At 38.1% G+C, this 21,664-nt stretch overlaps 1 protein-coding gene and 1 pseudogene across 1 annotated transcript; both read left to right on the top strand.

Moving 5' to 3' along the window:
- Positions 1-2,025: 2,025 nt before the first annotated feature.
- LOC132223315 (U4 spliceosomal RNA) lies at positions 2,026-2,154 on the top strand (annotated as a pseudogene).
- Positions 2,155-4,099: 1,945 nt separating this feature from the next.
- ENAM (enamelin) lies at positions 4,100-17,864 on the top strand. The gene is made up of 8 exons (XM_059682239.1): positions 4,100-4,153; positions 6,031-6,099; positions 6,222-6,266; positions 6,945-6,986; positions 8,434-8,709; positions 9,713-9,775; positions 11,384-11,434; positions 15,015-17,864. The coding sequence occupies exons 1-8, from the start codon at positions 4,100-4,102 to the stop codon at positions 17,862-17,864; spliced, it is 3,450 nt and encodes a 1,149-aa protein (XP_059538222.1).
- The last annotated feature ends 3,800 nt before the right edge of the window (positions 17,865-21,664 follow it).

Below are 21,664 nucleotides of genomic sequence, written 5' to 3'. Positions count from 1 at the left end.
TTTAATTTTTTCTAGGTTCTAATTATGTATGTTTTATTGCTCCGTGGATGGTTTTTGTTTCTTATTTTTATTGTTTTGGTGGGGGTTTTTTGTTTTGTTTTGTTTAATGAATATGCATAATAAGGTGAAACAGTCCTCAAGAATCTTTAGGAAATATATCACTGGTCAGTGTTAAAGCAACTATTAAGCAAGCCCTAATCATAATCACAGGTAAGTAACCTTTATATACCTATTTATTTATAATACTTATTTGCACTATGTGCTAAAAACTTTAAATATTATCCATTAAATTCTCAACAAACCAATAAAGAAAAGACTATTGTTATCTTCCACTTTACAAGTGAAGAAACTGAGATTAATGGGATTAATTCACTTGACCAAGATTTGAAAACAAGTAAATCATTGTATGAAGCCAGAATTGAAGCCCAATTCTGAGTTCTGACTCCGAAAATGTCCTACCTTGTGCAGATTGGGTGGACACCTAAGCTGGGGCTTGGCATGAGAGGCCACTCGGGAAATGTTTATGGAATAAAACATTATTAACCATTTAATATGTGAGAAATTAAATCACACTCCTCTCTCTTAGGCTGGAAGAGTTTCTCAAATGTAGGGCCTGAGGATATGCTATATGAATGGTTCCAGAGAGAAGTCAAGTTTGTGAATTCTTAGACACTATTTGGTCACCAAAAATGAATTCCTAAGACAATGTTATCTCAATTGTCTCAAGTTCAGTCAGTCTGCAGTGTTGGAGTATTTTGCTAAAAATAATACAAAGACCTTCAGCTCAACATTAGTGCTTAAAAGAGAGAATTTATTTTCTCTAAGAATTATGACTGTTTTTATTACTCTTAGTCCTTAGTAAATCATTATAAGATGTAATGTGGAACCATACAAGTAACCCATGTATTGATCCATTAGTCATCGATCATCACTCAGTGCCTGCTAGGTACCAGACACTTTATATACATTATTTCATTTCTTTCTTAGAATAAACTTATTACTCCCTAATTTACTGAACAGGAAATTGAATAGTTGGATAATCTGCGAAAAGTTTCAACTAGGGTCTGGCAATGCCAAAGTCTCGTCTCTTTCTACCACACCTAGAGTAAAAAAATCAGAAGACTGCTGCTCCCAGTGGCTTAAACTCTAGGGACAATGAGAAAATCTTAATAATTGGAGGAAAAGAAAAGAGGGGAGGTCACAGATTCTTAGAGGATATGAGTTCTCTTTCAGGGAAAAATAAAAGTGCTTTTACACACACACACACACACACACACACACACACACACACACACACGAATACTTATATACAATGTTGTCATGGATTACAGATCCCAGTTAGGAAGACTTGTTTTATGGACAAGATAACAAATAGAGAGAAGGGACAGGGAACAAATACACAAACTTTTTAAAAAGCCAAATTATAAACATGTCCACAAACTGTCCACAAACAGTTGTAATGGTTTGGAGGAGAAAGAATTTATAAAATAAGTAGAGATAACTGGTGTAGAAAGAAAGAGGTTACAAAGGACTGGTTTCAAGATATTATATCAAGTTTTTAAAGAAAAAAGAGACTTGGTTGTTCTCTCAATCCAAGCTACCACTACTAAGAGTTTACCCATTCAATAGCTTGGCTAGATTTTTAAAACAGATTGTTTCATAACCACTAACCATCCTGTGGCAGAGGGAACAGGATAGATAGAGAAGAGGGTAAAAAGTGAGGTTTAGTGATATCTCCCAATAACCTATCTGTCTAAGGCCAAAATAAAAACTCCAGCTTCTGTGTGAAGGGTACAAGAGGCCAGGGTCAGCGGACATTTCACCTCCATGAATACACTGTACTCTGAGCATCCTGCCACTTGAAAATTCATCTTAATGTACATACAGTATGTACAGTATCATAATTTCTACTCAGTTTCTACAAAATCCAACAAAAACAGCCAGGCACTTGGAGCAGATATACCTTTGCACATCTTGGAAACATACAGACTTGAAAGATATTTAAAGCTTAAGTCAAATACTCTCAGCTTTGCGCAGTGGCAGTATCATAGCCAATGAGGTTTACCCGAGGCAAGATTATTATTAATTGATAAAATAATAATAATAATAAAGTCAAATACTCTGGAGCAATTTTAATTTGTGGTACTAAATTCAGGGTGAGGGAGTGGGGCTAAGAAATGCAGTTTTAGCCTGGCCAGCATGGCTCAGTGGTTGAGCATCAAACTATGAACTAGAAGGTAGCCGTTTGCTTCCCGGTCAGGGCACGTACCCAGGTTGTTGGCTCGATTCCCAGTGTGGGGCGTGCAGGAGGCAGCGATCAATGATTCTCTCTCATCATTAATGTTTCTATCTCTCTCTCCCTTTCCCTTCCCCTCTTACATTAATAAAAATACATTTTTTAAAAGAAAGAAATACAGTTGTTAGTTGGCTCAAGAGAAAGGACATGGCACCTCCATTGCCTTTGGAGAACAGTGGCCTGGGCAACCACTGGGTGAACTGATATGCACAATCATACAAAGTAGGAACCAGCTTTTGCCATCAAATTTCAACATTCTTAATTTTCAAATGCAAACATAATAAGCAAACATCACCACTGGAAATGTTTTCTCTTGTGGAGCCGTAAGAGAACAGCAGAATCCAAGTTCAGCAAAGATAGTAAAGCTTGTTCTTGTCAATGAAAAGTATCATTGTCCCATTTATTTAGAAATAAAATATTTTTTATGATAAGTCAGGTTTCCCAAAAAATCCATAACATCACCCCTTCAGTGAGTTTCTCAGCTCATAGGGTAAAGAAGTTGTATTGTCATGAAAAGCTGAGAGTCAGTTTGCTGTTTTGCCCAGCGCCTCTAAAACTCTGAATCCCCAGTGGCTGAATTATATTGGAGTTCAGAAAGAACACTGTGTAACCTTATGTAATTTGAATAAAATCAACCCACTGAGTTGTCCATGACATTCCAGTTCATTTTAATTATATATTAAATGTACATTAATTAAACATTAAATACATATAATGACCTGCCTTTTAATGATGTTCAGTGATATATGACCATAGCATATAGTCAATATTCATCTTTGTCTCCTAGATGTCTTTGTATAAACAGTTTCTATACCTGAAAATCCCCAAATTCATCAAGGAAAGCATCGTCTAAAACTTACTGCTACAAGCTCATTTTCCTAGACTGTTATTATACATAATAAGAGACTTGATTTGACAGCTCCTATAATAACACATTACAGATTTTACATTGGATGTGTTTTTTTACCTTAAACTCTTGTGGCGGCAAGACCATTTTCCTCAAAGCTGATTGGTTGTGCAGGTCTGCAGCAGTGCTTAAATGAGACCTTGCTATCCCAAGCTCTTCTGACAAGGAGGAGCCTTTTGGTACAGAACATGACATCTTCATGAAGAATTTGTTTTATTATTAAGAAATAAATGTGTCTTGCTTCTTGAAATCTCTCTGGCTTCAGCAATTTGTAGTCATTTCCACTGCAGACCATTAAGAATATATTTCAAAGACAGACTAACAAAGTACAAGTTATTTTTTAAATATTGGAGCTTCTAATTGGGTGAGTATGGATTAGAGATTATCAACACAAATAATATAGAGCCAAAAAAGGAACTTAGGTCAGAGATATTGGTTGACTTCCTTATTGCATTCTTTGATATTCATTGTATAACCATGTTTTGCAGACTGATCTTCTGATAAAACTTGAAACTCGTTGGCATATTGGGTGTATTTGGGGTTTTTTTATAAGTTTTCTTCCAACCTACTTAATCTCATTTAACACTGTGATTTTATACATTTTTCCAATAAAGCAGTAAAGTTTTGTCAACACTGCACTAGAAGTATCCCAAGTACAATGCCTGGGTCATTTTCTCTCTGATTTAGTTTTCACATTTCCTTAGAGCAACACACTAAGCTTGATTTTTGAAGACCCCTAATGAGGACATGATTGAGCAAAATAATTAACATTTCATCTGAGCCTTAGAACTGAAGCTTTACTATTCATTTCATTTGCTTGTTTCATTTCTATATTGAGTTTTTCTCATGCCAAATGTGTATTTTTCTTAAAGGCTTATGAAAATTTTGGTGAAAAAATGTTGCTGCTTCAGTGCAGACATGGAACCTCTTTTCCTAAGCTAGATAACCTGGTGAGTATTATCATTTATTTTTCCTTATACACACAGGTTTTATATCAAACTAAATCTTGTCAGAAATATACTTGAGGGGATAAAACACTTTAAATATGTCAGAAGAAACAAAGAATTTTTTGAGTTGACAGATAGGATGGAAGAAGTAAGAACTTATGCAGTCATTGTATTCCATAGCAATCATGAGTATTATTTTCAGCTCAAAAAATAACTAATCAAAGACTTTCACCTAATTATAAACTTTTTAGAGATGGAAGGAATCTTAAAAGTCATCCAACATAATATATTAATTTTACAAAAGAGAAAATGAGTGGCATTTTATATTTATAAAATATAACACCACATATTCCTACATGAGTGTATAACATCAAAAATCTAAGTGACAGCTACTATAGAGATTGAATGGATGATTAAGCAAGAAAGAAATTAAACATCCTAAAGTTCCCCAAATCTTAGGCCATAATCTTAGAAAGTATGTTTAGTGGGGGGAAAGCATTCACTAATATTCTCTTTAGTAGCTTCCTATACTAAACTCACTAGTTTCAGTTGTAATTTTTAATTCTCCACAATGTTATGATTCTGAAAATCTTTAATTAGGAGAAAAGGTATTTGCATATTACTACTTCCTTTGTTTAATTACACTTTCCCAACTTCTCTGATATATAAAAGGTAATTGATTACACTTAAAATTTAGGAAAATGTTAAAGTGTCCTTTAATTATATTTTTGGAAAGCAAGAGGAAGGCTGAGCTTTGGCTCAAATCACTACTAGATGCATTTCATGCCTAGAAAGAAGCAGGCACAAAAGGAATAAAAATGGTGTCTTTATGCTGGTAACTATGCTAGGAATTGTGTTTTACCTGATATACCATGAAAATAAATCATTCTGACTAAATCCTTTATTTTCCTCTATTGTATATGCAAATAGAACAGTTGTGTGTTTTTTTAAGGAATTAGCTAAGGAAATGCTTCAGAATAAATCTTGTTCAAATATGTAAAATACAAGTTCTAATTATGCATGACTTTCATAATTAACTAAAGTAAGATAAATAAAAACAATCTCCAAGCTTCATATATGTCTTCAGTTTCAATATTTCCCTCCATATGTTTAATCAAAGTATCTAACAGAAATACATTTATGGTTTTGCCTATGTTTTTTCTATTTTCCTGACCAGCCCTTGAGCAGAAATGATTTTTTAAGATAAAATAATAATAATAATAATAATAATAATAATAATAATAATAATGAAAAAATAATAGAAGAAAATGATAGGATTCTGGGGTATTCCAGCTTCTTTAATTAGCCTCTATATATTGGAATGTTGTCTACAGCACCTTAGAACGTAGTTTAAAGTACTGATTTTGGAGTGTGCCCTCATTGAAACTGAGATATTCTGAACCATGAATATAGTCAGACATGACTATGCCTTTCTAAACCAGCCTAGCAACTAGACGTTCAAAACCAGCAGGATTCATATTCTCAGGAAAACTCCTAATTTCTTATTTCCACATTCCAGTGCTATGTATGAGCCATCTTCTCTATTCTCAAGCATCAAGCATCAACTCTCTCTCTCTCTCTCTCTCTCTCTCTCTCTCTCATTTCTCTCCCTCTCTCCTTCCCTCCCTCCCTCCCCTCGTATACTTCCTCCCTCTCATCTCTCCTTTATACTGTGACCCTTTGGGCAGCTTAGAACAGTACCAGGTAATAACTACCGAATAGTTTCTTAAAGTAAAATTAAAATGGCAGCAGAGGCCCCCCTCACTGTCCGTTTCTGCACTCTCCTTGACAGACAGGCGGGCTGGTGCCTAAATAAGTGCAGAGTACCCCAAGCACAATTATTTCATAGTCCAAAAATAAAATCCAGTTTTTTATTTCAGGTACCAAGTGGAAAAATGAGGATTCTCCTGGCCTTTCTGGGTCTGCTTGGTAATTCTATTGCTATGCCAGTGAGTATATTTTTAAAATTTAGGACTTTTTGTGTGCTCTATTGTTACATAGCTTGAAGAAAATTATTGGGCTTATTTCAGCTGACATTCTGAATTTGTCATTGGTATCCTTTCACTTCCAGATGCACATGCCCCGGATGCCTGGATTTAGCAGTAAAAGTGAGGAGGTATGTATGTGCAGTGTCTGGAGAGAAGTTTTCCAGAGCCCTGTCCTGAGAGTTCACTTAAAAAAAGGAAAATGTTGGAAAACTTTCTGGTATAAAATGTCTTAAGAAAGAGGTAGAAGGAGTGAGATTTGAAAGACTTAAACGCTCAAATTAAGGCAAAGTAATAATCTCTTCAGCACCATCCTACTTATGTATTTCAATATTCCTTCTCAAATTAAATGTATTACATTAGATAGCTTTTTTGCTAAGTTTTCAAGCCGCAAAGGTAGCCATTTTTACCAAGGGTTGTTAGACATTTAAGTATATAAATAACTTTTATATGACGTATACCCAGGATTATTAGCCAAACTCATTACTCATCAGAAAGGAGAATCATCTTTTTATAGAATTATCACACTCTCAAATCCTGAATTCCAAAAAAAAGCGGAATTGAACATTTAACAGCTTCAAAGTAGACAAGATTTTTATTCTCTATTATTCTTCTCAAAATAAAATTCTGAGTAAAAAATTAAAATGTCATAGAAGTTTTTATTGCATTTAACTTTATTAATAACCAGTAAAATATATTATGACTCTTGTACCTTAAAATCAGAAATTCAACTTGTTTATTATGATTTGTGGATTGATTGAATGACAATGTTTCACTTGTGCCACATTAATGGGTTCCTTTGGTCACAGATGATGCGGTATGGTCAATTCAACTTCATGAACTCCCCACATGTAAGTTATTATGTCTAATGATCTATGCTTTCTGATGATTTCTTGTTTACATAAAGATAATTACATTGTAACTATACACACATTTTAATTATAAGAGTTTCAAGGAGGGACGTGGGAGGCTGGCCAGGGCATGTCCGGCCCATCTCACTCAGTCCAGATCAGCCGGACCCCAGCAGCAAGCTAACCCACCGGTCGAAGCGTCTGCCCCCTGGTGGTCAGTGCACGTCATAGTGAGTGGTTGAGCAGCCTTAGCATATCATTAATATATTATGCTTTGATTGGTTAAATGGCCAACCAGCCGACCAGACATTTAGCATATTAGGCTTTCATTATATAGGATATGCATAACCCATGACACAGACAATAGTGTGAAGGTCTGGGGTGTGGGAGATGGGTGCAGGGTAGAGGGGGTCAATGGGGGAAAAAGGAGGGATATCTGTAATATTTTCAGCAATACAGATACATTTTTTAAAAAAACAAGTCATTCTCTTTTAAAGCCCCTCACTTAAAATTATCATCATTGTCAATTTTCTCACTTTTGACTATTGGTTGACCTAATTCTTTTAAACTCTCATTCTCGGTTTTAGTGACTTTGCCTGTAATTTGATGTGTTCACCAATTTAATTGTCATAAAATACTACATCTTAATGCAAGAGTTGCAATTTTATCTTCCATCAGTTCACATGGCATTTGCACTATGTGTGTGTACATCATCCAATAGACAGCAAGAGACTACTTAATGAAGACTGGAGATAGAAACTGGTGTGAAAACAGAGAAGGAGCATTTGAATGGGAACTGATGTTGTAAGAGGTCAATCTCTAGATTAGCGTTTTCAGATTATTGCTACTCTTGCTTCCCCATCAACTTTGAAATTGTGGAGATTCTGATAATGAAAATGAAATTAATGAGGATTCACCTGCAATCAAGAAGCACAGGCACCATTAAGGGTGTTTACACAAACAGAATTTTTATTCTCTCTCTCTCTCTCTCTCTCTCTCTCTCTCTCTCTCTCTCTCTCTCATAATTTGCTTTTTTAACACTCTCACTTTATTCCTTTTGCTTTTTCTCCTCCTCTTCCAGCCTCTTAACACATCACAGGGGTTTTGAATTTGACATCAACTCCTCTATAACCTGACTTCTACAGTTCCTAACTGTAAGGGCTTTATTCTTAAACTGAAATTTCTCACCCGATTTGTCCTTTGCTTTGGTTGGTTGGTTGGTTGGTTGGTTGGTTGGTTGGTTGGTTGGTTTTCTAGAAGACTGAATGAAATTCATTTCTATAAGATGACATGCAAGGGAATGCTAGCTAAAGATCTTGACGCTTCCATTGTTAAGTTCCATGGGATTTTTAAGATTCCTGGCTGAGTATAGAGACTGACACAAGAGGGTGGGGAGAGCCGGAATCTCAGCCCTTGTGTGACCTTACTGCTATTTGCTCCCTTGCAGATGACACAAATGGGCCCCTCATATGGTTATGGTATGCAACCCCCTCAGCTCTTCCCACAGTACCAGATGCCCATGTGGCCCCAGCCACCACCCAATACCGGGCGCCCAAAGAAACCCTCATCTCCTCCAGCATCCAAACGCCAGGGCAAGACGGATCTAGCCCCAGAGACCCCGAAGGCCAACCAGCCTCAACCAAAAAAGTCCCCACCAAAGCGACCTTTAAAGCAGCCAACGCCTGCCCCAACTCCGCCCCAAGAGGAAGCCCAGCCACCTCAGGTGAGGCTTGCCCAGCAAAATTTCAAACCAACTCGTATGGCCTCAAAGTGATTCGGAGGGCCTTGCTGCCCACACATACACTCTTCCTTTGGTGCTGCTGCTCAGCACAGGCACTGCTATGAGCAAAACAGAATCTTTAGTTTTGACATTTTCTTCCAAGGTGATGTTGTCACCTCCTATTCAAAACTGTCTGGTGAGCCCATTTCAGTTCTTGTTTGAGTTAAAATTACTCAAAAACTCTCACCTTAAAAAGGTCCTTTTAAAATACAGAGGTAACATGAGATAGGAATCTGAGCACTAATGGAAGAGTCTGGACACAGAGATTCAAGTTCTACCTTCAGCAGAACTGGATGGTAGTAGTATGAGCTTGAGCGAGTCACTGCACCTTTCTAGACTCCAAGTTCCCCATAAATAAACAAAATGATGTCTAAGCCCCTTCCAAGTTCTACCTTTTGATTTTCTAAAATGTTGCCCTGAAAGGCAGTACTGCTCCAGTACTTCAGGATGGTCCTGACTTAAAGCACGAAAACTGATAAATGGTTTCTCAAGATCTCATCTCGTGTGGAGCTTCTACACGATTGTCTTTTAGTCAGTTAGCATTTATTATTAGACACTCTTACAGATGTAGAGAAAATTAAATGAAAAGACTCCCCTGGCTTCAATCACTTATCAGCTATGAGATTTGGGACGAGTGCATAACTTCTCTGAACCTCAGAATCTTAAGTGAAATGGGAATAATAATAGCACATATTTTCTTTGGTTATGTGAGGATTAAGTAAGCTTACCAATATAAAATACTCAGCACAATACCTAGGACATGTGTTCAATAATATTAATACTAATTGTTGTTATTATTATCATCTCTGCCCAACAATTAAAAAGCACAGTTTAGTGCAAAGGGAGATGAAGACTCCCAAGTTTCAAATAATTGTATTTACCAGCTTTGTTTTATTTTTCATGTATTCTCACTTCCACATCATGATGATTCTTTCTTTCTCTCTAGGCATTCCCACCATTCGGCAATGGGATTTTTCCCTATCAACAGCCACCATGGCAAGTTCCACATGTGAGTTTTTCTTCTCAGTATGAGAAGTGAAAAATAATATTAGCATGTTATATCTCAAACTAATATAAGTTTATACACTCTAAAACAGGGGTCCTCAAACTTTTTAAACAGGGGACCAGTTCACTGTCCCTCAGACCGTTGGAGGGCCAGACTATAGTTTTAAAAAAAACTATGAACAAATTCCTATGCACACTGCACATATCTTATTTTGAAGTAAAAAAACAAAACGGAAACAAATACAATATTTGTATTTGCATGTGGCCCACGGGCCATAGTTTGAGGACCCCTGCTCTAAAAGGAATGCTATGTGCCAATCCTAGAGAGTATGGAACAAAATCATTACATCAGTGATTATGTAGGAAAAAAGAATTTTTAAGTGACCTTTTTACTCAAATTGGTGGCATGAACACAGCCCCTAAATCATCAAACAACTGCTAGTAACTTAGTTAATGAGTTAATTTTAAAAGGTTGTACTACTCATTACCATTTTCTGCTTCCTCAAGAGATTTGACAACACAAAGATTATCCTCATTTAACGTAATGGGGAAATTTAAACAAAATGGAATTTGAAAATCACAAGATAAGCTATGATTAGACAAAGATTTTTCCATCATATCGGATTCCTAGCCACAGCAATTTTATTATAAAAAACATACAAAATAATCTTTACAAGAATCCTTTAAAGTTTAAAGTCAATCAAATAAAATATAATATTGAAATTGCATCACAGGCATTAAAAAAAATGAATTGCAAAATAAACTATTTAAACTAAAGAAATAGTAAAGACCAGTTGCTGTTAAAGTAACATAAATAAATATTTGATGACTTCATTCATTGTTTTTTCTTATTTATCACCCTTATAACCAAGAAAGTTTCTTGTTAACATGGAACAACTCATTTCAATAAGAGTTCCTTACTTTTTTGCCTTAAGAAAGTTACTTCCTTTTACTGGGCATACTGAAGTAAGGAAACGAAGGGTGAATAGTTAAAAAGCAGATGAGCATGAGTCTCATGCTGAAGTAGCTATTAACCATAAAATTCTGGAAGATCTGTGGAAGTTGAACTGCTTTTCTAACCCTCCTCTGAGTAGAAACCCAGCCTCCAAATTTGAGTAGAAAAATAAACTTTGGTCAAATAAAAACATTATAGTAATAATCCAGGAAGGATTGTCAATTTGTCACCCTAAATGTGAAGTAGATTATCTAAAAATAGCATCATTATTTAATCTTCATTATTACATGTTTGGACGCTAATGGCACTCAACCCACTTTCTTCCTCTCCCTCACCCCTCCCATCTGGGTGTGTGTGTGTGTGTGTGTGTGTGTTGAGGTGACAGGCCAGGTGAATGCTAGGAGATGATATTTTCAGTAGGGTGAGCTAGGATCCTTCTGAAGCAATTGTATTTACCAGTATTCACTGTGAGATTATAATTATAGTTGTAAGTATTAATAGCTGGATTGTGAGAACTAATGACTCAGATGCTAAAAGCTAACAGTGCTGACACCCAATCACTGATACAAACTATTTTAAGACACCTCAAGTCTAACAAACAAATAGCAGCATAGGAAGTGGTTTTCTCTTGTGTTCATTGTGTTTTTCACCTTTCAGAGGGTACCACCAGGTTATGGACGTCCACCAGTCAGCAATGAAGAAGGGGGGGTAAGTACAAGTAAAGCTACATTCCCCATTAGCAATTACAACCTTTCAGTCTCTACTTTTTTTATCCCTGCCTAATAAGAAAACTAAAATCCAACACATGAACCTATGGCTCAAGTGCCCATCATACAAGGGAGAAAAAGTGAAATAAATCAAGCCAGTAAATATACAATAAATGTGATACATCATTTCTCTTCCACAGGTATTGGAATCTTCCTCCCACCCTCCCTCCCTCTCTCTTACTCTCCTCTCTGTCAAAGAGGGCTAACCTAATAACCTACGCTCCAGTGATGGAGCAACTAGTAAACAGAAAAAGAAGTAAACGCATCTTAGAATGTTATCCCCACAAGAGAAGTAATCATCTAACTCCCTCAGTGTACAAACATATCAAATCCCAGAGAAGATAAATTACTAATTAATTTCACCTACTGATTTAGTGGATAAACTGGACCCAGAATCTATGTCTTCTGACAAAAGTTCAATGAGTTTTTTATGACACCACACTAGGAGAGCCAAATGCATGTCACAGAGGGATAGGCTGTTAATGTATTCCAGCACTGTGTCATCAAAAAGTCCTTGCAGTGATGGTGGCACAGCATGCCACTTCTTTTTTCCTAGATATGTGCTACGTCCTCAGTGAAATGCAGAAACCTGATAGGTCTGGGAAGTGGGGAGTTAAAACAGTGACATTAAAAATTCTACGTTAGCCCTGGTCGATGTGGCTCAGTTGACTGAGCGTCATCCCATGCACTGAAAGGTTGGTGGTTGGTTTGATTCCCGGTCAGGGCACATACTCAGGTTTTGGGCTCCATCCTCAGTAGGGGGTGCACAGGAGGTAGCTGACTGATGTTTCTCTCTCTCTCTCTCTCTCTCTCTCTCTCTCTCTCTCTCTCTCTCTTCCCCTTCCTCTCTAAAATCAATAAAAACATTTTTTTTAAAAAAAAAACTATTATTAGTAATGGCATTAGGTGCTTTAAAAAAAATCATTGTGAAATAATCCCAAATAAAAATGAGTCAGATAATTGTATGCAGCCTAAAAACTAACACTTCAAATTTTCACAACTATAACATGAGAGAGTGAGGCTGAATGACCCAGGCAGTTGGCGTAGGTATTAAGAAATCTGTATTCCAACTCCGGAGACCTTGTCTGATTTCCTACATGTCAGAGACATCGCCACAGCCATTTGTCTCATCGTCTCCACCCACAAATAGAGATTAAAAATACGTTTCCCCAGAGTGTGTTTGTTTTTAAAAGAAAAACTAAATGACCTAAATGCCACACAAATGTCTAACAAACACACTAACAGAGCTCATGATGATTGCATCACTCATGAAAAGTTTATTAAACACTTCCCCTGTGCTAGGTACCTAGAAAACAAAGGTGAAAAGAATGTTTTCACTCAAAACCTTCACATGGGAGAATCAAGTGGGAGAATCCCAGGAAAATGGGCAACTGCAGTTCAGTGGGGTAATGTTATAGCAGAAGTCTATGCTGCTGGGGACACCCCGAGTAGAACTAATTCTGCCCATGGAAGTCAGGACAGAGAAGGGAGCATTCAGACTGAATCCTGAGAATGAGTCAAGTTTGCCAGGAGGTACAGATGTGTCAGTGAGAAGGTTTGCTATGAAGAAGCTACGTGCAGAGGCACTGAAAGACAGAGAGAATCGAGCATTCAGAGAACTAGTTGTAATTTTCTTTTTATTTTATGTATTTTGATAAGAACACTTCACATTTGTTACCCTCTTAACAAATTTTGAAGTATACACTACAGTATTGTTGACTATAGGTACAATGTTGGCAGATTTCTAGAGCTTATTCATCTTGCTTAACTGAAACGTTATGCCTATTAATTAGTAACTCCTCATTTCCCCCTCATCAAGCCCTGAGCAATCACCATTCCACTCTTTGGTTCTATGTATTTATTTCAATTACCTTATATAAATGGAATCATGCTGTATTTGTCTTTCTGTGACTGACTTATTTCACTTAATATATAATACCCTCAAAGTTAATTTATGTTGGCATATATTGCAATTTTCTAGGGCTGAATAATATATATATATATATATATATATATATGTATATATATATATATATATATATATATTACGTTTTCCTCATCCTTTCATCTGTTAATGGACATTTAGGTTGTTTCCATGTCTTGGCTATTGTGAATAATGCTGCAAGTAGCAGCTGTGATTTACAACCACATAAAGTACAAGGAGGAGGAAATGAGGCTGAATGCAATAGTTATGGGCCAGGTGATTATTTAAAATTATTATTCATTATTATTCAATTATAACTCTTGTTAGGCCCTCACCAGTATTAGGCACTGAGCTTTACATATATTATTTCATTTGACTCTCATGAAAACCTATGAGGTAGATTGTTTTTATTATCTCCATTTTTCAAATAAGTGTATTGAGAGCCATACTACTAATTCTGGTGAACTGGGATTTTAATCCATATCTGTCTAGAGACCCACTCTTCAGCATGACACTGTACTGCTTTGTATGTTAGCCAAATGTTTAGATTTTATCCTGTAAGGCAAGGGCAACCTTAAGTTATATTTAGCCCAGCCAGTATGCCTCTGTGGTTACACATGGGCCCAGGAACCAGGAGTCAGGATTCAATTTCCAGTCATTGCACATGCCCAGGTTGCAGGCTTGATCCCCAGTAGGGGGTGTGCAGGAGGCAGCCAATCAATGGTTCTCTCTCATTGTTGATGTTCCTCTTTCTCCCTCTCCCTTCCTCTCTCAGAAATCAATAAAAATATTTTTAAATTAAAAAATAAACAGGAAAGTGACAGAACTTTCCCACACACCCAACCCCCAACCTCCACTACTCTGGTGGCAATGGAAAGGCAAGGTTAGAGGTAGGTAATATTACATCCAGAGTAACCAGTAAGAAAACTATTGCAATAGTTCAGGGGTTTGGGGGATAAAGGAAGAGGGAACAAAAGAAGGAGATTAAAAATTAGAGTTTATAGGATGTGGTCATTAATCACTAGGTGAGATAAAGGAGACAAACAGAAACAACTTGGGAAACTGAGTAAATCATGGTGAATACTACTTAGATATAGAATATTGGAGAAGGAGGTTTGGGGAAAGATGAGTCTAATCTGGGTACATTCTGTTGGAGGGACTCATGAGATCTTCAGTGAAGCTGTTTTACTGTCTTAACCTCAGGAGAGAATGGGATGGGCCAGAGGTGTGGCTTTGGGAGTCATTGGCATGTATTCGCAGTAAAAGAATTCGGCTGCAATAGCTTGCTCAAGGCAAATGTGTAAAATGAGAACCGGAGAATGAGGATAGAGGATGGAAACCTTTAAAAAAAAAAATAGGTTTAGAATACAGGACAAGAAAAAGAAATCTGAGAAGTAATGGTCAGCAAGTACAAAAACCAGAAGGTAAAAGGGTCATAGAACCCAAGGAGGAATCAAATGTCAAGAAAGAAAGCTTAAGTCATTAGTGTTAAAAGAAGCATGTGGCTGATAAGATTTCCCTATCACATTTAAAAATTCTGAGCACCACCTGGTGGGAAGCAGAGAGTAATTATCAATGTCTATCTTCTTCCCTACAGAATCCTTACTTTGGATATTTCGGATATCACGGATTTGGGGGTCGTCCTCCCTATTATTCAGAAGAAATGTTTGAACAAGATTTTGAAAAACCCAAAGAAAAAGACCCTCCTAAAACGGAAAGTCCAGCCACTGAGCCCTCGTCTAATTCAACAGTTCCTGAGACTAATTCTACCCAACCAAATGCACCCAATCCTGGAGGGCGTCCGGGTGGAAATGACACCAGCCCAACAGGAAACAGTGGCCATGGGCCCAACACTGGGGGCAACCCTACAGCTCAAAATGGAGTCAATCCACACCCTGCAGTTAATGTTTCAGGCCAGGGGGCACCAAGAAGTCAAATCCCATGGGGCTCGGGTCAGCCAAATATTCGTGAAAATTACCCAAATCCCAACTTTCCAAGTTTTCCTGTGGGAAGACAATGGCGTCCCACTGGCACCACCATGGGACACAGACCGAATGGGCCTTTTTACCGAAATCCAGTCCAAAGGGGTCCTCGGTGGAACTCCTATGCTTGGGAAGGCAAGCAAGCTGTTCGTCCCGGATATCCAATTTATCGCAGACCGTATGCTTCCACTGCAAGAGGCAATTCTCCCAATCTTGCAGGAAATCCAGCAAATTTCAGAAGAAAACCTCAGGGCCCAAATAAACACCCTATGGGAACCAATGTTGCCCCTTTGGGTCCCAAACATGGTACTGTTGGTCGCAATGAAAAAATTCAAAATCCAAGAGAAAAGCCATTAGGTCAAAAAGAACGAGTCGTCATTCCTACAAGAGATCCAACTGGCCCCTGGAGAAACTCTCAAGATAATGGAGCTAATAAATCAAACTATAAACTGCCTCCTCCTGAGGGTAACAAGCAACTCCCAAATTTTAATTCTATTGATCATCGTGAAAATTCTTATTACCCAAGAGGAGATTCCAGAAGAGCCCCAAATGCTGATGGACAAGCCCAGAGCCAGAATTTGCCCAAAGGGATTATTTTAGAGCCAAGAAGGATCCCATATGAATCAGAAACTAATCAACCAGAATTGAAGCACAGTACGTATCAGCCTGCATACCCTGAGGACATCCCTTCCCCTGCAGGAGAACGTTTTCCTACTGGAAGAAATACTTGGAACCACCAAGACATCTCTCCACCTTTTAAGGAAGACCCCAGCAGACAGGAAGAACACTTACCTCATCCTTCCCATGGCTCTAGGGCAGATGTGTACTACCCTGACTATAACCCCTATGATCCCAGGGAAAACTCACCATACATTAGAAGCAATACATGGGATGAAAGAGATGATTCGCCCAATAATATGGGACTACCGGAAGATCCGCTATACCCCATGAATACTCCAGACCCAAAAGAGACAGTGCCTTATAATGAAGAGGACCCAATTGATCCAACTGGAGACGAACCTTTTCCAGGACAAAGTAGATGGGGTGTGGAGGAGTCCCGCTTTAAAGAAGGCACCCCAGGTAGGCACTACAAAGATGAACAGTATACCTCAAATCGACCAAAGGAGTACCTTCCCTATTCCTTAGATAATCCGTCGAAACCCAGGGAGGATTTTCCTTATGGTGAATTTTACCCCTGGAACGCAGATGAGAATTTCCCATCATATAATACAATTCCCACTGTGCCACCGCCTGTGGAGAATAGGGGCTATTATGCCAACAGGCCTGTTGGACAAGAAGAAAGCTCTCTGTTTCCTTCTTGGAACTCCTGGGACCACAGGATAGAAACCCAAGGGCAGAAAGAAAGAAGACCATACTTTAACAGAAATTTCTGGGATCGGCCAACCAATTTACACAAAGCCCCTGCTAGTCCACCACACCAGAAAGAGAGCCCGCACTATTCCAGTAACTCCCCAGCTGGGCTTCAGAAAAGTCCAATATGGCGTGAAGGTGAGAATTTGAATTATGGAATGCAGAATACTAGGTTAAATTCACCAGACAACGACCACTTGGCTTTCCAGGACTTAATTCCTCCAAGTTATTCAGCAGGTCAAAAAGAAGCACATTTATTTCACCAACGCCAAAGAAGCCCTTGCTGTGCTGGTGGCTCTGTTGGACACAAGGACAATCCACTCGCTCTACAAGACTACACTCCATCCTTTGGTCTTGCACCAGGGGAGAACCAAGACACCAGTCCCCTGTATACAAAAGATAGCCACATTAAGCATGCAAGACATACCATCTCCCCGACAAGCAGCCTACCTAGCCCAAGAAACAGCTCAGAGAAAAGACAGCCTGGAGAAAGTCAAAACCCAAGTCCTTTTAGAGATGATGTGTCCACTTTGAGGAGGAACACACCGTGTTCTATAAAGAATCAACTGGGCCAAAGGGGAATTATGCCTTTTTCTGAAGCCAGTTCCCTTCAATCAAAGAATACACCTTGTCTCAAAAATGACCTTGGAGGAGATGGAAACAATGCTTTGGAACCAATATTTGAAGGCAACCAGCTTAATGAAAGGACTGTTGACCTTACTCCCGAGCAGCTTGTTATCAGCACACCTGATGAAGGCCCCAAGCCAGAAGAAATCCAAAGTGAAGTGCAAGGAAATGAGGGTGAAAGGCAGCAACAAAGACCATCTAGCATTCTACAGTTACCGTGTTTTGGCTCCAAATTAGCAAAGTATCACTCCTCCAGCCCTGGAACTCCATCTAGCATTGGAAGGCAAAGCCCATTCAATGGAGATTCAATAATGCCTACTGAAATTCCTGACTCATTGGCTGGGTTAGCTACTGGCACCCAGTTTCAGAGTATAATTGTAGACCCATATAATGTAGATGAACACATTCCATTTGATTCCCTTCAAATAGGGACCAATCCACAAGACTGCTTACTACTTCAGGCCTAGGAATGACTGTATATCAACTGAGCATTCTTTGAAGAAGAAAAATACCTGATATTTTACAGTGGTTCTCAAAGTTTTCCCCTGAAGACTTGATTAAATATCTGTCCCGCTTGGTGGTCCTTATGTTTTCCCCCATTCCAACAATAGGAGTAGTGACCCAGGTGGTGCTGATGAGGTTGGGTTTCTTGGAGTCACTACAACCAGTGCTACCACTATTAGTGCAGACCTTAAAAAACAAGCAAACAAAAAGGCAGGAAGATTATGACCACCACCACCTTGAAACTTGGAAGCCACTTGTCTGGGTTAGTTTCCCTTTGCTTGCTGATTCTTCTTTTTTCTCTCAAAGTCCCATATTTGCAAAATGCTCTGGTTTTGCAAAACAGAAAAGCAGATGAACTTTCCATTTTGTGTATGGAGATCTGTGTCAGTATAATCCTGATGATTGTACATTTTTTTCTTGTGTTGGTCTTTGTCCATTTTTGTTTTTGTTTTTCCCTAGGTAATGTTCTCTTTTGGCACTTTTTTCTTCCACTACCTCTTTTTTTCTCTACCTTTATTATTTACTTTCTTATTTTCCTTCTTTCAATTCTATCTCAACTATTCCATATTTAGCTTTCTATTTCTTTCCTTTCCATCTTTATATCACTTCTTACATAGTAAGCTATCTTTAACCATCACTAGTCTTTACATCTACCTTTTTCATTTTTGTCTTCCTCTCTTCCCCCTTTGTTCTGTCTCCTAATATGTCACTTGTCAACCAATCCCTTTCTTCTCTGACTCTTTTCTTCCCTTTAATTTATCTTTCTCCCTACTGTGCCATTTTCCTATCTTAAGACTGCATATCTCTCTCCTACTTTTTTTTCTTGGCCTAGCCTAAACATTTTTGTAGAATATATTTCAGAAATAGTAGACACTGGTACCTACTTTCATTTTTTATATTCTTAGGGTCTTACCAAGTAAACACAACTCAGTCAAAGGAACACATTCAAGGAGAAGTATAGGAGGAAACAGGCTTGTTACCCAAAACAAGCAGCAGGGGAACAAGGCTTAGGAAAGTAGATAGGGACAGACTGCCATTCTGTGACTGAGCACTTAGACAAAAAAGACAAGGACTTGTTATATCCCATCACCAACTCATCATCTGGGAAACACTGTTCTCAATCAAATAAAGGAAACACTCAACAGTTAGTTTTCTTTAATAGTACAGTATAAGTGGTTCTAGCACTGTGTGCTACTAGAAACATAAAGACTTTTGTTTTTGTTGTTAATCCTCACATGAGGATATTTTTTCAGAGAGTGGAAGGGAGGGGGGAGAAAGAGAGGGGGGAGAGAGAGAGAGAGAGGAGAGAGAGAGAGAAACAGAGAGAGAAACAGAGAGAGACAGAGAAGAAAGATCAATGTGAGAGAGGCCCTTGCTGTGCTGGTGGCTCTGTTGGACTATTGATGACTGACACATCAATTCGTTGCTTCTCTCATGCACCCTGACTAGGGCCAGGGATCAAATCTGCAACCCAAATATGTGCCTTTGACCAGGATTCGAACCCATAACCTTTCAGTGTGTGGGCTGATGCTCTAACTGCTTAGAAGCATGGGCCAGGGAAACATAAAGATTTTCATTCTTCATGTCCTACTAGAATTATTTGCAGACACACTTTCTTCATACCTTGATTAAATAGTGTAAATTATTTTGTAAAGTAGACATTTTTATATCGCCTTGCTTAGAATACATCTAGGTATTTTGTTTTTATTAATGGCATTTGGCCCACTATCTATATATTCTTTCCGAGAGAAAAATAATTCTCAGAATTACCTAGAAAGTTACCTTTTTTTTTTTTTTTTTTGAAAGTTACCTTCTAACTCTAAGGAATTCTTAGGAGAAATTTCCTGGGACAGATTTCTTTGTATTTTTTTTTTCTTCTTCTTAGGTCATACTCCTTTTTTCTTTTCTTTTTTATTTTAATTTTTTATTATTGAAAGTATTACATATGTTTCCTTTTTCCTCCACTGACCTCTCCCAGCCTGCTCCCCACCCCCCACCACCTGCAGCACAGGCCCTCACCCCACTGTCTGTGTCCATTGGTTATGCTTATATGCATGCATACAAGTCTTTTGTTTGATCTCATACTGACCCTCTCTCACCCTCCCTTGTCCTCCTTCTGAGGTGTGACCATCAGGACAGATTTCATAAAACCTCTGAAATTTGAGAAAATAGAGTGTTGAAAACTTCCTGAGGAAACGAATCTTGTCCTTTGAGTCTTCTAATGTTCCTAGCTCTGTGTCTTTTGCACATAGTAGATATCTGATAAATATTTATTGGTTGACTGTTTTTTAAAACAGCTTTTAAAGCTCCCATGAAAATACCACAGTGTGCTTTTCCTGCCCGTTAAACCATTGGGGGTGCTGAATGAGCCACCACAGTCTGTAGCTTAATGTACTCGGCAACATTTGCATTATAGAATCTCAGGGTAAGAAGGGATCTTAGAGGTAGACTGTCTAGGCCATTTATTAGTTCCTTAATAAATGCACCACCGGTTTTATATTTGAATCATTCATAGCTAAATCATTAACTTATTCTAAATAAACTGTCTCTTAAGAATTATCCTCATCAAAATAAAATTACATTTTGTTTCACTACTTTTTTCAAATGACTTTTTAATCTAGATATGAATGCCTTTCATTGTAAAAATACTTTCACTTCACTATTTCATCAAAATGTATGGATCAAACACTTGTCTTAGCAGATATGCTGACAATCTTCATCTATGAGTCACTGGAACTTAATTTATCATCTGAGACCTCTGTAATGTAAAATATAAACAATGGGGACAAAAACATCTATTAAATTTGAGACTATAGTGAGAAAATAAAAAGAGAAAATGTCCCTGTAGAAAATGACTCTTCATCAGCACAGGTATCCTTCTGCAAACCTGGATACCAGGCCTGAGTTCCTTGCAGTAAAGGAATTATTCTGTGTGCCCGTGTTAAGTTATTGATAAAGTTTTTAAAGTCAGCTCTAAAGTTAAGGTGCATGCAGTGGGATGGCAGGCTCTGAGGTGACCCCCTCTTGTCTCTAGCACTCCCAGCCCACTGCCATTTCTCCATTTCCATGGCAAGTTCCTACATCTTGTGGCTGTCACTTGCTGATTTTTAAATGGCTGGATATATCCCAGCCATATATTTAGATGATAATGTAAATAAACAAGAAAGAAAATAACACCCGAGGATGGCAAATAGGAGATAATCCAGCAAGGCTAATACAACTGACTTATAAGTGTTTCTGTCTCACAGTCTGAAATAGACTTCTTTAAAGGGTAGTTGGCCATTGACCCAGTTGGCTGGGGAAAACCTTGAACTTTTCCACTTGAAGCAGAAAGTGAAGTAGGATAATGAATGTAGGGTCCAGCCACCTCTGAACACTTAGTCTAGCAGCCGTCATCATGAAGATTCTTCCTCTGGCTTTTTGAATGCCCTGAACACATTTCACTTTAATCATTCACATCAGAGTCTTAACTTAATACACCTTCAAAGGAAATTCACAAGACATGACCTTTGGGTTACTTTTATTGCTTGCTTTGACATATCCCAGGCTGCTTCAGTCATGACCCGAAGGACCCTAAAGAAGATTCAGCTTGCCTTCAGGAAGCCAAACTTCATTTCTAAAAGCCAAAAAGGGAACTAGAAATGTTGGATTCAAATCAACAACTGTGACCCTCCTTCACAAAACCTCAGAGGTTTCACTGTGACTCAGACCAACTGCCCCATTAAAACTCAGAAAACTGCACTTTTGGGAAATAGGTAATCAC

Source organism: Myotis daubentonii, chromosome 1, assembly GCF_963259705.1.
Source record: "Myotis daubentonii chromosome 1, mMyoDau2.1, whole genome shotgun sequence".
In the NCBI taxonomy this organism is placed as follows: domain Eukaryota; kingdom Metazoa; phylum Chordata; class Mammalia; order Chiroptera; family Vespertilionidae; genus Myotis; species Myotis daubentonii.
This window is presented reverse-complemented; position numbering and strand designations above follow the sequence as displayed.

What these genes read in the sequence shown, in the direction of transcription:
- ENAM (XM_059682239.1), top strand. Translation starts at nt 4,100, where the DNA reads ATGTTGCTGCTTCAGTGCAGACATGGAACCTCTTTTCCTAAGCTAGAT. An exon ending in AGGAAGCCCAGCCACCTCAG is followed by an intron (nt 8,710 to 9,712) that starts GTGAGGCTTGCC and finishes CTTTCTCTCTAG; the next exon opens with GCATTCCCACCATTCGGCAA. An exon ending in CACCATGGCAAGTTCCACAT is followed by an intron (nt 9,776 to 11,383) that starts GTGAGTTTTTCT and finishes TTCACCTTTCAG; the next exon opens with AGGGTACCACCAGGTTATGG.